A 17,801-nucleotide genomic window follows, 5' to 3' on the forward strand; every position below is an offset into this window, starting at 1 on the left:
CATTTTCTCATGGTGAAAGCAATAACCTGCTTCACACACATGTTTATTCTGAATCTCACTTCTTCAGCTGACACTTATCTTATGAGAGACTGGCACAACTTTAAGTGTCCACTGATAAATGACAATAAGAACCAAAGCTTGGGGTAGAAAACAAGCTCGAGTCTGAGAAAGAGTTATACGATGAACAGCGCAGAATCACCTTCCCACAAGTGCCCTGTCAAATAAAATATCTCTCCTACAAAGACTACCAGAGAAAGAGCATGAGCGTGTCTGGCCTTCTTCAGTATACATCATTTGTAGGTGAGCAACATGCTACCCTGAGCTCAAATCTGGCAAAACAGTTAAGACAGAAAAATACCTGCCAACGTCAGTGAACTGTATTCTGTCACACAACAGCAGCATGATGCTGGTCTTACACAAACGGAGTGAGCTTTCCTGGGATTACAACGCAGCCTAGGAAGCTTCGACTGAGCAGGGAGTCTCAGATAATATTTAAAATGCAAGTCAAATATTTAATTTTGATGTTATTTCCCTTGTTCTTGTCTCCTCACATATAAAATATTTCAAAACAATCCTATTTATAGTAGGTAAAGTAGGGTTTCAAAATGGAATACTTTGGCAGGTGATTTCCAGCAAACTACTAAAACTTGCAGGATCCCAGCATGTTCTACTATCTGGCAGAAGATGTATTTTCCCATCAAGTACTTTGTGTATCTAAACTATCTTTATTACTGGATATTTAGTATGGGGTTTTTATTATTATTTTTTACTGCCTGTGCTAGAAAAGAGAGATAATTAACTTCCGGTTTAAATTTATAAACTATGTTGTTATAACCCTGATCACTGAAATAATTTCTTTAGCAAAATATTTTAAAAGAAGTGGTATTCTGAGCTGTCATTTACCTGGCATCTGTCAGGTGATAGGTTGCTCTTTTAGGCAACAAAGCAGAAGATTCTTCTCCTTTCTTTAGTGCAGCTGTATTATTCTGAGACATATAAAAATGATTTCTTCTATTAAAATAAGCATACAAGTATCGCATACTTGAGGCACAGTAGATCTTCCACGTGCTAGCAAACTCGACAGACAAGGCACTGACAGCAGCAAGGTGTCTTTGATGATTCATTTTGGCCACTGTGAAAATACTGACCAATACTGAGAGCACAGGAGAATCTAAACCAGCGTCTGAATGTGTTGGAGCTTGCCTAATTTCACACTTGATGCTAAACCAGCAAAGTATCCGCCCTGTGTTTTTGCATAACTAACTATGACTGGACTTACCCTTGGCCGATTTTTTCAAATCGAGTGTATTTCTTCTTAGGGTCTCCCACGCTGACAATGCTTCCTGAAAGAAACAAAATTAAAGATGCTCACTTGAAAATGGAGATTCCACCTAAACCCAGAAACCCCACCACCCTCTCTGGGCTTCTGAGCTGTTTGTGTTCAGCCAGCTGATAAGACCAGCAGCTCCCAATTGCTGGTGGTCCACAAAGGCTGATTTTCTACAGTCCTTTGAAGAGTACCTGTGTGTTTGGAGGCTGGCAGGAAACTGAGAACATGGAGAAACATGCACAGAAGACAGATATGAATGAAGAACGAATACCAGCGCAAGTGTTTGTTGTTTAAATGTTAACAAGAGCTGGAATAACAGAGCCATTTTTTTTCCTTAGGAATGAGTACTCTGTGTGATTCTAGAAGAGGTTTAACACTTTCAAAGATTACATGCAACTTGGGTTTTAGAATCAATTTTTATAAGCAGATGAAATTTAAAGAACAGGAAGAATATAAGGTGTTTCCAGGAAGGGATCTTGCGAACCTTTCAGTAGTTCACCAAAAGAATGGTTTTGCCTTTTTAAAGCAAAGCAGCTAACATCAAAATAAGTAAATATGGGGTTTTAAGAACTATGACCCTTACAATTCATTACAGAGGCTAAGTTATGAAGAAGACCTTGCTTGTGCCATTTGAAGAACCACGCCGCTTGTCTCCAGCCTGCCTTGGATCAGCAAGCAGCAGGAGACTTGCAGCCTCCACACGCTGATCCTCACAACCACCAGGGACCCGTGATGGATAGCGAGAACAGCACTGCTCCTCAGGAAGGACTGCTATAAAGACTGCTGCACAAATAAGATGCTGATAATCTCCTGAGTGCCGGAGACGTGATGTGCGGGCCAGCCTGGATGGGGTGCTGCCATCTCCCGGCGGCTCGTCGCTGTAGCACCGGGGAACGGGCCGGCCCCTTCGGCACAGCCTCTGCACAAGGGCATGGGGCATGCCGGGTCCCCAGGCGAGGTTGGAGCGCATGGGCCTCTCAGGGTTAAAATTAAAACATGCACAGTTTGGCAGTTTCTTGCCCACTCAAGAGGTGTAGGCAGTCTGAACGGGAAGGAAGGAAAGCAGTAATTAGGATAGTCTGTATGAAACCAAAGAGCCAAAATCTGATAAACTCAAACAAATCCAAAGGAATAATTAAAAAACAATATTGTTTTTTTCTGGTCCAGCAGTTTCCTAGATAAAATACAAACAACGAGGAGAAGCAAAAGCTGATGGTTTAGTGGCAATGCAAATGACTTCTAAAGACTTAGCTTAGAATGCACATCACTGAAATCCTTAGAGAAGATTAGTTCAGGAGGAAAAACTCCCAACATGTGACCACACATTTTGTTTGAGAGATCTGGCAGTATTCCTACATCACAAATACAAACTCACACCTATTTATTCACCAGTGCTTCCAAATCAAAACCATGTGACGTGCCTCCTGCTGTAAGTATCAACCAACACATTTCCCTCTTCTGTCCGGGCCATTTCTCCGGAGCAGAGGGCTTTTAGCATCCAAACGGGCATCTGACGGGACACCCAGCCAGGAATCCTGCCCGCCGGCGCAGCAAGAAGAGGCATCGACACCATCTGGTACGCTCCCTGCTAGAAGAGTTTTGCTGGCCACGGCAAGGGTGCTAATGGGGAGCTGCAGGGGAAGTGGTTTCCTCTGCTCGGCAGGACCCGCTGCCCTCGCCCGGTGCCCCGGGAACACCAGCCAGCACCCGCTGCTGCCAGGAGCATAAGAGCTTGCTGGCTGAGGATGCCAACACAGTCTCAAGTAGCCTGAAGAGATCCTGCCCTGCCGTCCCAACCTGCGAGAATTATACTAACGGTACTGTCTTGAGTCCAAGCCAAAGACAAAACATTTTCAGAAGCCAGTTAACTTTCTGCATTTTCCTCTAGTCAAGGGATGAGAACTAGCTAGCACTGAGATGCAAATGTCATAGTTGCTGCTTAGTGGCAAAACTCTTCAAAGACAGAAGGATGCTGCCTGCTGAGGGAGGATTTGCCCAAAGTCAGGGAGAACGGGGCTGAAATGACACTGATCTCAGTCCACTTGACCCACAGCAAGAGCCACTGCTTTCTGCCCAAATGCCTGTGCACTGCCCATTAGTGGCACGGAAAAGGCGGTTCAAAGTGAAAAGCAAAATGAAAATAGCACCTAGGCCACACAAATGTAAACGATGTTTTCTTTCTTCAGAATTAGTCAGCAATCAGTGGAGCCTGAGCATTGGTATTTCGATCACAGCATCTCAGTGCCAGGTTACCCACTCCAGCCAGAAGGTTTCTTGCAAGAAGAGCAAAACTTACTTGTGCTTTAGGAGAAGGCAGCGAGGCCTACCCACACGTTAGCCATGTCTAGAGGGAATAACGCTGCTTTACACAGGGAACAGGGAGCCCTCATGCACTAAAGTACCTTGCTGCACGCAAAGCTCCACTGCCATAGGGACGTGCTGCTCTGCGAACGACCTGCTGCTCTTTGCCCACGAAGTCCCAGTCCGCTCCCTCATCCTGCACAGAGGCACCGGCTGTTGACCCAGGCTGCACCTCTGAACCCTACCTAGTAACGCAGGCAGCAAGAGCTTCGCTGCCTTTTGCTCCTGCGCAGGGTCAGGGTCCACAGCAATGCTTTGCAGCCTGACTGACGCCAGAGCAGCTGAACCAATGCTGAACGCTGCTTAGCACGAGGCAGAGCACAGGACACAGCATTTCCAGCTCTACTTCCGAATCTGTAGCTAAAACAGGATGCCTTGAAGGTGGCTGCTGCTGAGCTCCAGGGGAGTCCTGCAGCGGGATCCTCCAGGAGCAGAACAAGGGCGGCTTTGTGGCCAAAGTGGGAACTCACTGACATGTATAATGTAAGACGAAGCTTGCTTTCTACTTTACCAAAATGGATCTTCTGTATAAAATAACCTTTCAGCCGAGAGGAATGTGACCAGAGGAATCTGGGACTCCCTTTAAACTGAGAGAAAGCCAGGGATGTGACCAAGAGAAAGCTCATCCGGAAGGAAGCTCGCACTGCTGGGCTTCATCGTCCTCAGACAGTCATGCCCACGACTCTTCGCAGCACTAATCCAAACACTGCCCTAATCCTGTGCTGGGCTGGGCAACAGGAAAAATACTGTGTTGCCGCTGTCTGGCTAGGTGCTACTTTCAGCTAGTTAATGGCACTTTGTATCTATCAGGACACGTATCAGAAGTTCATGGAAGTGCATGTTATGAAAGAGTAGAGAAAAAGAGACTGAACAACAGATACTTTCAGTAAGAATTTTCCAAATTTGCCACTGATTTTGCAGCTCAGATTTCAGAACTTGAGTAGCTACTTTCAGAGGTCAGTTGTTTGTGGCTGGTTTCTTCTGCATATCAGATGCGATAGCACCGAAACCAAAGACTGAAGTGTGGCCCCAGTTCAGAAAAGCACTTCCCACTCTGGACAAAAGATAAACATATCAACTATTTTGATGTCTTTAAGCACTTTCCTTTATCAAGTCCTAAGGTCACTGCTTAAGAAAGCAGATCTGGGCCACTTATGTTCTGTAATTACAGTGGAACATATTCAAGATTTCATTACAGGAAGAATTTCATTTGATCTTATCTCAATATTACAGTTTTTACTCCCTAGTAAAACTTGTAATGAAAGTGGCTCTTAAAAAACACAAGTTATTTCAAGCAAAAAAGAATTATGAAAGCAATTTAAGATAAAAGAGGGCAGAGAATGCCTTCCTAAAAATAGAATAAAATCAACTGTGGAAGAAGTAGGCAGGAGAAGTTGTATGGGTTAAATAAATAAAAAAGCACATGTGCTTAAATATAATTAGCTGAGGACTATAACAAAAGGCCATCATCCAGTTTTCAGATGGCTTCATGGAAGCATAAAGAGACTTTCAGTGTCCACGTTGCAATTTGCCCAAGCCAGACCTTCAGGCCTGGCTCACTCAGTATCATCAATCTTAAATTCTTAAGAAAACACACATAAGCATGTAACATTAAAGATATAACCTGCAATAACTCATGGCTCAGCCCTAATGTGAGATACAAAGACGACTGAAAAAATGATACACATGCTTATGTTCACGTATGGAGCGTACCTGCAGATCTCACATTAGACCTGTCTCAAACCTTTAGCCTCAGCTGAAGGAGCTATAATTCTTCTTCTCATAAGGTCATATACCTGCAGGTAACTACCAGCTCTGGAATAAATACATTAATGTATTTCATTCTCTCTGAAGAAAAACTCAGAAAACTCTACACAAGCACCTGAAATCTCACATCTGAGGCTTCAGCATCTGCAGCCACACCAACCGTCAGTGGCAGGGCAGTTACAATAAAGAAGTTAGTTTAGCACAAGAACGAGCCACAGACGCACCACCGTGATGAAGCAGCAGCCAGACAGCACCCCTTTACAAGGGGCTGTCCCCATTAAAGACATAACTTACTGGCTTTGAGATCAAACGCAAGGAGATGTAGATAATCCACTTTTTGTCCTCATAGTTAATGCAAGACACAGACTGAGCTGGCCTAAGTTATGAACCCAAGGATATATTATTATCTGATAATATAGCACTGGCAGCTATTATGTGCAAGAAGTCTATTAAACTGATTACACGGTAGAACTAGGAGTTCACACAGCAGCTTGATGTGTTTTCCTAGAATATGATCCGTGCAGGGAATTGAGCCAATGGTGAGTATCGGCTGGTTAGGAATTAGCTGTGAGAAAGTGCCATGTATCTGAGGAATATGCAGCGGATGAGCTGGAGGCGAGCTCCTGAGAAATGCTCGCAGTGCAATCTTACGTGACCACACCACACAGAACTGGTGTGCACGTGTTCCCTTTGACACGTCTTTATGAGCACAAAGCTCAAAAACAAAATAAAGGTTATTATAAAAGCAAATTTTTCCTTTTGGGGCACGTGGAAAACACGTGTCCTTTTCTACCCACGGTATCAACTGAAGTTCTTTAAAAGGAGTCCTCTGACAAAAATGGAGAATTCTTACAAAAAAAAGAACTCCAGTACAGTAGTAGTGGTAGTAATAATAATAGTAGTAGGAATTGCATTTTGGCTCTGATGACTGATGAGAAGCTGGAGTCTAAACAGAATTTAGGAACCCAAATACTTTGTTAAATCTGGGCATCAGCAGAAAGAAGTTCACTAGGCCATTCACTAGGGCACAGCCTCCTGCTCAACCAGAAATAATCTCGTCTTTGGTCTTTAGCATAGAAGGAAGCTCAGACAAATCCAACCCTATCATAAATGCCCTCAGAGGCAGAAGGAATGCCCAGAGCGCTCTCTCCCTTCCTCTAAGCACAGTAACAGTTTGGATATGGAGTTGTCAGTGCCCCTGTGACACTAAAATGAGAATAAATGTTTGGAACATACAGTCCTGAGACACGCATACACTACACTGCCCTATCAAACGAAGCATACTGAATACTTACTCAATTTCTCTAGGATCTCCTCATCTGTCATCTTGGATTTTTTTCGCTGCCGGTCTGTATTTCTGTATAAAGTGTTTGTGTTTGAGTTTTCAGGCTGGGGAGTGGTGGCTTCTTTAGCTGGTGCTGGTGCCGCGACAGGTTCAATTACAGAGCGTGTGTAGATCTGAGACAAGAAATTATTTTGTGTCAGAACGGCGGCCTGCAGAGATGCCCCTGAGATTGTATTTCAAACGCAAATCTTTAAGAAGAGGCTGTTTGCCTAAAAATCACACTGTAAAAAATGAAGTCCAAATCATGTTTCTTGGTCATGCACGGCTCTTAATGTGTTTGTTTTCACTGTCCACTGCTCAAACTGAATGAGCGAAAATGAAGGCCAGTTTTACACATGTTCATGGCCAGTTTATTTTCAGTTTTCATTTTTGTTGATTTTCTGAAAGATGACTGAGACAATGAATTTACTGTGTTTCAGGGATTCAGGGGCAAATCTGTTCAGGGCCTGGCAGCCTTGACCCCTGTGCTCATGTGTCTTCACAAGCAATAAAAGGACTCTGTAGTTGGAACTTTGTTAAAAATTCTATGGATGGCACCAGTGGCCACTCACCCTCCAGAGGCTCTAAGACTTTGCAGACCAAACAAAAATAATGAGCAACAAAACTCATTTAATCGGTTAAGATACATGCCTGAAAGGAAGCAGAGAGTATCTCTCTTTTCTGATCATAACTGTTGAACTGACTTTTCACCAGTATTTCAGACTTTAGGGAGCAGCAATTAGGAACTTCATTCCAGTTTTTCAGATGTGCACAGCTGCCTAGGATTCTTCTCACCAAACTAAGTCTATACTTCAGCTTAGGCAAGGTCGGAGTATAGTCTAAGATGCATATTTAGCTCCTTCTGTAGTGAGTGGAAAGAGCTGGGTCCCTCCAGGGGACAGCTTCTCCTGCACATGAAATGAACTGCCTCTGATGGCCTCTCTCCACTGATAACTGAGGGAGCCTACACAGATACTTTAGACAAAGTTGCTCACTTTTACACCAGTAGTATTACTATTAAGATACATAATGCTACTTCTTATCTGATCCTAAAATAAAATTCATAGTCCCTATCAGCATCGTGGGAAACTCAGAATCAAACGAGAAAGTTCAAAACAAATTTCCCTGGCGTTAGCAGCTCGGGTGAAGCAATAACCCATGGCAGGCTTCCAGCCCTCACAATCTTCATCCAAAAACGGCATGTGTTGGCTGATCAGAAATACTCAGCTCTGAATTATACAACAAACAGCCCTAACCAAAGCTGGGACTCACTGATTTTGTATGCTCAGGCCGTGGTGCAATAACAGGTGGAGGTTCATTGTCATCTTCCTCTTCCTCATCCTCTTCATCCTCTTCTTCAGAAACAGGGGGAGCTAGTGGGGGCTCTGATGCCGTCTTTGTGCTCTGTGGATAGATGGTAGCATGAGTGACAATTCCTGTGTTTGGCACCTGGGAGGTTTGATAATTACATATAACTTCAGTCTGTTTGGATATGACAAACCAATCTGTACTTCTGTATAGTCCTAGAGGCCTCAGCTGTAGCTTACACATGGCAAAATACAATTTTACAGTTACAAATTACCCTGCTGTTTTGTTAATTTATCTCATTTATTTCATTTTTGCTTTTTATTTATTTACAGCAAACTACAGTTTAGCAAACTACAGTGGGCTACTGAACTCTGTCTTGTACACATCACTGGAGCAATAAATTAAATAAAAACAACTACGCTGTTTCTTTCCACATTCAGTCAAAGACTAATTTCATGAAAAGCAATACTTGAATATATCTTTAGAAGTCACATCTAGTTTCTGGAAATTGCTCTGGCATTGTGTTTGCAGAAATGGTAATAGTTAATTACACTAACAGGTGTCTGTCTACTGGCTAAGTTAGTTAACACACTTCAAAGCGCAAAGCCTCCTTCACTGTCTTACTGGGATTTTGGTTTTGGAGAGAAAGGCTATTTGTTTCTATATTATTTTACACTTGGGGTAATCATATTGCATGTTTTCACAGTGCTGAGTTTCCCTGTTTAGGAGCTCCTTTTTCACCACCGTCCTCATCTTTACCTAATCTTAAGTTAACACATGGATATTTTTGCTATTTGTTTGTTTTTTACTGCAACAGCAACAGCACGTGCCTGCTGCTGACTCAGCGGGGAAGGCGTGCTGAGAAGGTGTCCCGTCAGCTGCCCACCCCCTGCTTTAAAGGTGGCCCCCACCAAGGCACTGGGAGAATTTAAGCAAATCAAAGGTGCTGCTCCAGATATTTGCCCCTCCTTGGGATTATCTTTAAAATGGCATCATTTAGACCAGTGTAAACACCAGTGAGGGAAGGCCCACGGGAGATGGGGGGGAACGGGACCGATCTTCCCGCCTGCGCCTTACTGAACGGATCACTGCATTGCTGCTTTAATTCACCTGCACTTCAGCACACTGGCACGTACATTCAATTACACTACACTTTCCAGAAGAATCAGCTCTATCGCCCAACTTTTAAAGGTAACGGGTGAAACAGGCTACTGAGATGGCCAGTGTAGAGAGTGATACGTGAGATACTCTGAACAGGAGGTTTACGGGGCAACTCTGACAAGCAAGGGGTGCCCCCACGGGAAGGTGTGTGCGACTGTAGTACCTCACACCGGTGTACTGTTTCCTACTCAGCACTAGCACTTTGCTTACGTTGAAGATACATAATGAAACTTTGAAAAATAAAGAAGGGTAATAGTCACATTTCTGTTACGTCAAATTCTTACAACTGTTTTTTCCACTGGGTTCCATGGTTGGTCTGACAGTGTTAAATTGTGCAGCTAGAACATACACCATTAAGGAGTGAAATGAAATTAAAATTACTCCAGTGGTTTCTCAGTCCTGTTAGAGAGTTGTTTTCTCGATACTGTAACCTTCAACCAGCATCCTGTGAGCAGGTAAGGTCTGGAAGCTGACATCCCGACTCTCTCACTGCTGGCTGTCTGCTAGAACAAAATCCCACAGCAATTGCCAGTGTCTCCATCCCCACTGGAAAAGGCTATTTAGAGGCCTTACTATGCTCCCGTGAAATTCAAGCTTCCTTTAAAAAGTGTGTTTTATTAAAGATAATGGAAATGGCATCAATTTAAAATTGCAAGTATGAATATTCCATGGTGATTTTCATTTCATTATATACACTCTCTGCTGTGTAATCACAAACCTACAATTAAGTTGCTTAACCCTTGAAAATAAAGGCCAAATCCCCATTCGATCATTTGCTATTTAATGCACTAACATTAACACTGATAAATTTGGTCCGTATTAATGCAGATGTCATGAGCACATCTTTGAGATTTCTACGGCAATTCAGTATTAGAGCGGATCATTATTTAAAACTTTCTTTCAGTGGCTCCAGTGAGTTACATATCAATTATAACCTTATTTAGATTCAGCTACATATCCAGCTGTACTAAGGAAAAAGCATAAAATTTAATAGAAATGGACTTTAAGTTGTTACAGCTATATTAAAATGAGCTAATTAGACAGTACTGCTTATTGTTGCAAATTACATAGCTCACCACGGCTAAAACAGTGAGTTATCCTCTGTCCGCAGAACCAGACTTTCATCTGTTATTAAAAGTTCTTATGTAGAAAATTAGAAAACAGCCAATGATTCCTTTCCTGGTGCTGTGAAGACACTAACATGTACTTTCTTTCAGCCTAAGAGGCTGGCATTCTTCCACAAAATTCAAAGCTGACAGCTTACACCATGATCCTCACACGCTACAGAAGTAAAAGGTTACTTTCGCACTCACCGAAGGATGGGCTGCTATGTATCCATGGGCGCTCTTATCTGCAAGGGGCAAGGGAAAACGAACCAGACGCTTGTTATAACAGTGCCTGTCGTGGGGAATCCCACAGAACAAGCGAATCCCAATCAACATCATTTTTCTTTCACAACATCCCTTCAGCGGAAACAGTTATTTTACATAGCAAGCAAGATGACAGGATGATACACTAGGTTATTCTTTTTCTATAGTTTCTTGCGTCAGTCGTTTGCCCAGTTTTGTTAGTAAATAAAATACAAGGAAAAATGGATAAGAAAATGCAAGTTGTTCTTTAACATTCAACACTTCTGTCCTGCCCAAGAGCTAAGGCAGCTTTTAATGTTTCCTCATAAATTGCCTGCACTGATCCTGCCTAGTTTGCTGAAAACATTTCTCCATAAAAGCTTCCCCCGAATCCCCCTCAGCTGTGACAGCTGTGCTCTGACACAGCTCGGGAACACCACCATTAAGATGTTATACCCTTTTCCTCCTTACGCTGGGCAGGAATGCATCTATCTCCCTAGTTTTTGGTAGCGCACATGGTGAGTTCAGCAACATACACTAACTGCTCTGAACTTCGTATTTCATCCCAAAGTTAACTGTTATTTTAGCGGATGTAACTGTTATTTTAGCCTCTGCTTCAAATTAAACAGTCAAATCTTTTAATTATGGACCTCAGAAAACGATGCTTTCACTCAAAAAAAGACCGATGTTAACAAACTCTGGAAATCAACTGCATAGTTTGCAGAGGGACCTCTGTGCAGCAGTCCGTCCCAGCCTACATTTTGGAGCTTGTGTTGGTTGAACCAGCAAACTGAGGAAATTACAGACTCCGCTGCCACAGACTGTCACGTCTAGGAACTGAACCACCGCAGGCTGAGTTACAAACGCTGTCCACACCGGGCTGGATGTGGACACTCTCTTCTTAGCTTAAGTTGTTGACATGGGCTTTACAGAAGTAACTGTGTCTTCACAGTGCCTTCGTTTTAAAACCAACTCAGTTATTACAGTCAGCAGAAGAACACATCAGTACAAAAAAACAGATACATCAGTACAAAAAAACAGATAAGCTGCATCTAGTCAAAAGCTCTGCTTTCTTGCTAGATGTGAATTATCAGTCAGCAGAGTTTGTTTAGCAAAAAAGAAAATACAGACTAAAGACACAGAATGCAAACTACAGTACAGACTTGCTTTCTCACTTTTGCCATGCTCCACTACAGTTTCGCAGACTGTTCACAACCAAGGGAAAAATGACAGCAACATCACGTTCCCAGGCTCTTGAATGGTAATTCCTGGATCACAAGGAATTTCATGGAATGAATGTGCTACGGAGATTACTCTGGACATTGCTACCTTCCTTATCATCCGCTGTAGCCAGATCCCTTTTTAAGACACCACAGCAGCCGTTTTGCATTTATTTGTGCGTTTATACATAGCAACCTAATCTTGCCTACAGCTCATGTACAAAATTTCTTGAAAATTCTTCTCAATCAAAAAGTATCACAAAAATCCTCAGTCTGTAAGCTATTGCTTTTAGAATCCAAGAGTTACTCATAAAATGGACAAAACAGATACACCTTGTATCTCAGTCTGAACACTGAAGCAACGAGGATGCAAGGAAGAAGCAAAAGAAAAGTAAACATTATTTTTGGCTACCAATACCTATGGCTTCTGAATAAAAATGGCAGTGTCTGTTCCATCTAGTATCTTATCTAGCTCTGAAAACAACTGACAAAGAAAGTCACACTTTCAACTACATTTGGGGGACAAAAGGGGAAATGTAACTCATTTCAACAGCGTTCAACCTTTCTCTCTGAGTGGAATTTTTCTGAAGTTGCTTCTTGACCACTGAACTTCCTTGAGCTTTGGTTTGACTCATTTTGGGCCTGACACTCCCTTTTTCACAGCGAGATGTTGACTTACCTCCTGAAGTAAAGCTCATATATTTCTGGTTGTTAACTGTTTCTTTGGAATCATAAAATTTGAGGACATCTAGTACTGCTTGTGGATTCTTCTTCTGCTCTAGTTTTGTTATGTTGGAGGTCTGTAGTAGCCTGGCCCACTGCTCTGGAATGCCCTGTAGATGTCAAGCGGAAAGAATACTAATTTAGATTATCCAGCAGTCACAGCAGTACAGTTCTTTACCAAGATCCCATGCTACCTGTAAGATTACTTTCAGAAAATTTTGATTGACACCTTACATTTAAAATTAGAAGCTTATACAGTAGATGCAATCATTCTCTTCTCTATCAAAATATAGAGCTAAAACCAGGATCCGACTTTAAAAAGAAAAGAAAGTTATGACTGTGACAGGAAAAAAAGTGCATGAAACTCGTCTTTAAATCAATTCTGCTCTTCCATGGAATAATGACTTAAGGCTTAGCTCGTTTTCCTGGTGATTCAGTGCAGACATAACAAGACTACTCTATATTTGTGGACAACACAGTGTATTTTAGGAGCTTTACACTGGATTTTTAATGCTTAATAATGCAAATACACATTGCTGAAATGATCACTGCGGTCTGATTAAAAGGTAAAGCCCACCCTGATACAGTAATTTGCAACCTATCAGGGGAGCACTGAGGAGTTAAGAATCTGCATTTAAATTCTCAACACTGTAGCACTCAGTTGTAACACAGCTGCTGCTAAGGATGCCTCTTTTTAGAGCTCCTGCAGCTCTCTAGATTCCCTGCTGCAAATATATAGAAACCAGGGAGTCAGAAAACAGGCTGACAGTGCCAAAGCCTTGCACGAACTCTCAAACATTTCAGGAGCGAGGGTGGCATTTGAAAACTGACCCAATTGCTGAAAGCCGCAACTCTGCATTGAAATTATATTGATGAGAAATTGCTTTAAATATCCAGTATAATTTCCTAAATTTGAGAGCCTGTAATTTTCCCCATTTACTGCACAGCCAACATCTACCAGCGAATCACAGGGCTTAAGGAATAAAAAAACTACACTTGAAGTGCATTTATGCTTACCCTTGGTGCCACCCCAATCTAGATAAACATTTTAGTATGGCTTCTTCCTAAGAAGTTCTCTGCAAAACAATGTGTGACATGGGCCTCCAGAGTTTCGGATTAATGAAAAAAAGTGGGATAAGCCAAGCAACAAATCTACTGCACACACATCAACCTGCTGCTGCAGTGCTATGACATCTCAAAGAAGCACTTTGATGCAAGCTTCTTTTGGGCCTGTGACGCACCTCTGGGAGCTTCCCTGTGCACATCTGTGAGCCATAGAGATCTGGCTGTAATGGACGTAAATAAAGAAAGAAAAGAAAGTTAAAACAGAATGTGGGACAACTTAGAAGGTGGTAGGAGGTGAAACCAATGGGCCAAAATGGGGAAAATCCCATCTAAAATGGGAGTTATGAGGTAGGTACACCAAACAGATTAGGTGGTGGACAGGCTACAGGGAGGCAGGTTTAGGAAAACAGAAAAATCACAACTGTTCCAAAGTTTGGAAGCATCATTCCCCCTCCTTTCTTTTTAAACCAGTTTTTCTCTCCCTCATAAAAATACATTACTGAGGATTAACGGCAAGTGACTGGAAAAATTACTTGTGATTCCTCTTTTTAATTAAAAAATAAAATAAAATAAAAGGAAAGATCTGGGCTTCAGCTATTTGTTTGTCTAGTTTTTAAAGCCAGGTTAGCAGTTTTGAATGGCTCTACACAAATTTTTCCAATGGTTCTTCAGCCCCAAGATCACAACTGGCCAGTGCATGAGTCAACAAAGTGCAATGGAGAAAGCAGCTGTCAAGCTCAGACTTCACACCGGGAGTTTGTGCGTTGTTTTAATCCAAATAACCTATAAGTGCCAGACTGAAAACCAGGACAACTCTAAAGAGATGCTTGTTTAGATTAATAATGTGCAACTTCTCTGGATCCGTACCCACAACTTTCTCCCACTTGCTAATATCAGAATGTGTAAACTTTAAGAGTTTCGTGGGTGACCAGGTTTTATTCTAGATTGGGGATCAGGAAACTGTTTCAAAACGGCATGCTTTACAAAGTCCACTCCAACATCCTGCAAACCACACTTCTTCCTTCATTCAGAAAATGCAACTGCTCCTTCAAAATAAACCAATATAAAGCTCTAGAAGCATGCTCCTGCCCAATAGTTTCTAACCAATTTTACTTTGCACTTTAAGCCCTACTTCTTAGCAAGTGTGGTTGCTCCAAGCACAGTGAAATGGAGATATAACATACGTTCATGAGTAGCAACACAGTTTGGTGCTCAAGCTTGAAAGCCAAATAATCAGGAGCCCATGCAGGTATTCCCAACTTTGATTTGAGATGCAACTAATAGCAATCAGGTAATACAGCCAAGGGGATGATTGTTAGGTGTTAGAACACTGTTCAATGCATTGCACGTAATCAGTAAAGCAGACACTACTGGCATGACAACTGTAATTATTTTAAATTAAAAATAGATATTTGCACATTTATTGCACATTCCCATGGCACTTCCAAACTTCTGAAGGAGACAGACAGTGTGATCACTAGACAGTGGGAATATTTGTACGTGATATGGCTAGCGGCAGTCCCTTCAACAAAAGGTACTTACCACACGACTACCTGGCTGACATATGAGTTGTATCCAGGTTGGGACAAATCAGACGTGCCAAACATAATGCAGTGCTTGTATCTGGGGATTGTTTGAGTCCTCAAAAGTGCAAAAATTCCATTGGTCTGGCTGACACTTTGCTCCACCAAGGCCTGCAAGTCAAGCCCTGTCCTACCAACCTGCGCGGGGGGTCACTTATCTCTGTGGTTGCTTTAAATTGGTTGGAGCCTTCTCATCCTGCAGCGTACATCCAGCTGTACTTTGATGCTTTAAGAACAAGTACTACTGTAGCAGTGACTACCCAACAGCAATGATTACCCAACAGCAGCCAGCTAATGTCTGCTGTTTTGAAAGGGAAAAACGTATTAAAAAGCAACTGCTGCCAGAAGAGTAAAGCTATATATATTCAGCCAAGAACAAGTCTTTCGTTCTGCAAAAGGCCGGGCCCTGTGCATGTGGCATCTGACATAAAAATCAAAAAAGTCTGATGCTGTAAACTGTTTTGACATGGTGGATGATAACAGTAATATTAAAACTGATTCAAATAGCAATCTTGGAAGAACTGGCAGAAAGTGTTTAGAACTGAAACATATTAACCTCTGCTTCCCTCCCTTCAGTTCCAGCTGGCAGGGATGGAAAATTAACTGGGACCATCACCACCAACCCATGTGCAAAACAGCATAGTTGTGACCCATCCCATTTGCACAGAGCTGGAAGAAAAGAGTCTGAAGCAAAGGGCAGAGATCAAGGCAGAAAGTTGAAAGGAAGAAAAAACAGAAAAGGATGAATAATAAATGAACACGCAGTGGGGAGAATGGTGAAACAAGGAAGGATGGAAAGAAGTAAGGGATGCAAATACAAAAGGAAAACAAACAAAAAATCCAGAAAGTAAGAGAATATAATGTGACACCAAGATAAAGAGAATAGCACTGAAAATTAAATTGGACAATGAAGCAGCTACAGGGAGAGACTGAGAGGAAAAAGGAGAAAAAGTAGGACAGTACAGAAAAATTTAGAAAGCTCTGAAGTAGCAGATTTATGGTAAATTTCTGAACAAAGATGAGCACATCTGGACATTTTAAATGACCATTTAATCGAGCCTTCGGTTTGGCACTGAATAATTTTTAAAAGTAGTGTTGTCTATTTTTAAAAAGCTAATAAACTAATCTACATATTCTAAGTATAATTCTATTTCCTAATTACTATGGATGTTTCAATTTCAGTTCTCCTTTGAAGACCATCAAACAAGTGCCTTTACTTTTATTATTATGACTACTACTCCTACTCTAGTTTTTACAGCTTTCTGAAAGTTTTTGAGAAAAAAAAAGTAGCAATCAAAGTAAAAATGAGGAAGAAATCACATTTGGGGCTCAAATTCTGGACACCATCCATCCTTTGTCCAGGCAGATGATTTGTCCCATCCTGGCTGTTTGGTTTATGCAGCCGGTCAACACTAGCACGCTCGTACGATGGTAACAGTCTGACCACTTAGCTCACAGGGTACTGGCGGTTCGGAGAGTTACTCATGTTGCCTCTCACTTCCACAGTTCAACCAAATGCAAGCTGCCTGTCACTGAGCTTTACTGATTAATGGTTTCAACACAGAACTAGTAGCCTGATAGAAAATGCTTTGAAGTCCCCTGCAGACTCCAAGGAGCTTCCATCAGACTCATTTTCCCCAACACTTCACACACTTTGTGATTGACTGTTATTTTACTATTGCATATGGGCTAGCAATGTGTCAGATCACCTAGTCTATGGAAATATTTTGAAAGTTATTGAATTAAAATGAATGGACTTCCCCAATGCTGCAGCTTTCTGAGCATCTCCAAGAGCTGTCTGCAGAGCAGCTGGACTTTGCACTTTGGGGCTGATTGCCTAGAGCAAACCATACACTGTGCACATGTGTGAGGGGTTTTATGCTTTTCCAAAGACAGCGAATAACCAAAACCTGTAGCAGCCTATAGGACTGATAAAAGCAAACACCTACGTTCTTCCTAGTTTTCATTTTCCACAGACACTCTGCTGATAATCCTTGGAGGAAAAAAAAAAAAAAAAAGCAGCCTGAATCAGAAGTAAAACACTCCAAATTCTAAGCCCAACAAATAAAAGTCTCTTTCTTCACAGCCTGGCTGCTGTCATCTGAAGTTTCTGGCAACTTCTCACCATCGCGAAATAGAAGTTTTGGTAAGGATGCAATACAGAGGTTACTTACTGTGAATTCTCCAGTGACGGCATCAAACCCCACATGAATCGTATGTTCAAAGTCTGAAGGAAGAGAGATCTCAGGACGTTCTTTCTCCTTCTTCTTATTGGCTAGAGGCAAAATGTTAACATGCACTTATTTTCTGCACAGCTTTTCATTCAAAAGTTTTCACAATCGTGTGGTCAAAACAGTACTTTAAAAGTAGATAGCAAATCGAAGTGAATCTTACTTCACAAATAGACCCAGGTTACTACAAGATGAGCCTAACTATCACCGCTGTTTTGAGAAGGTCTGGAAGGTGACATTCAATTTTGATTTTCTTCCGATCAATGTCACAGCTGCCAAAACCAGGGATCTGCGCTGATGAAGTGGCCTTCTTAGGCCATCTCTAACCAGTATTATTTCTATTATTAGTTCTTTTTTCCTCAAGTTTTCACATCCAGGT

At 41.9% G+C, this 17,801-nt stretch overlaps 1 protein-coding gene across 2 annotated transcripts in view; it reads right to left on the bottom strand.

The window, feature by feature from the left end:
• Positions 1-17,801, bottom strand: part of PAK3 (p21 (RAC1) activated kinase 3) — a 148,839-nt gene that overhangs the window by 22,305 nt on the left and 108,733 nt on the right. For both annotated transcript variants that reach the window (XM_026100180.2, XM_064518130.1), the window contains exons 3-8: positions 17,366-17,466; positions 12,500-12,653; positions 10,565-10,602; positions 8,055-8,186; positions 6,754-6,916; positions 1,280-1,343 (exon numbers count right to left, since the gene is read on the bottom strand). In XM_026100180.2, the coding sequence (XP_025955965.1) occupies positions 1,280-1,343; positions 6,754-6,916; positions 8,055-8,186; positions 10,565-10,602; positions 12,500-12,653; positions 17,366-17,466 (652 nt within the window). The remainder of the gene's footprint in view (positions 1-1,279; positions 1,344-6,753; positions 6,917-8,054; positions 8,187-10,564; positions 10,603-12,499; positions 12,654-17,365; positions 17,467-17,801) is intronic.

Source organism: Dromaius novaehollandiae, chromosome 11 (assembly GCF_036370855.1).
Source record: "Dromaius novaehollandiae isolate bDroNov1 chromosome 11, bDroNov1.hap1, whole genome shotgun sequence".
In the NCBI taxonomy this organism is placed as follows: domain Eukaryota; kingdom Metazoa; phylum Chordata; class Aves; order Casuariiformes; family Dromaiidae; genus Dromaius; species Dromaius novaehollandiae.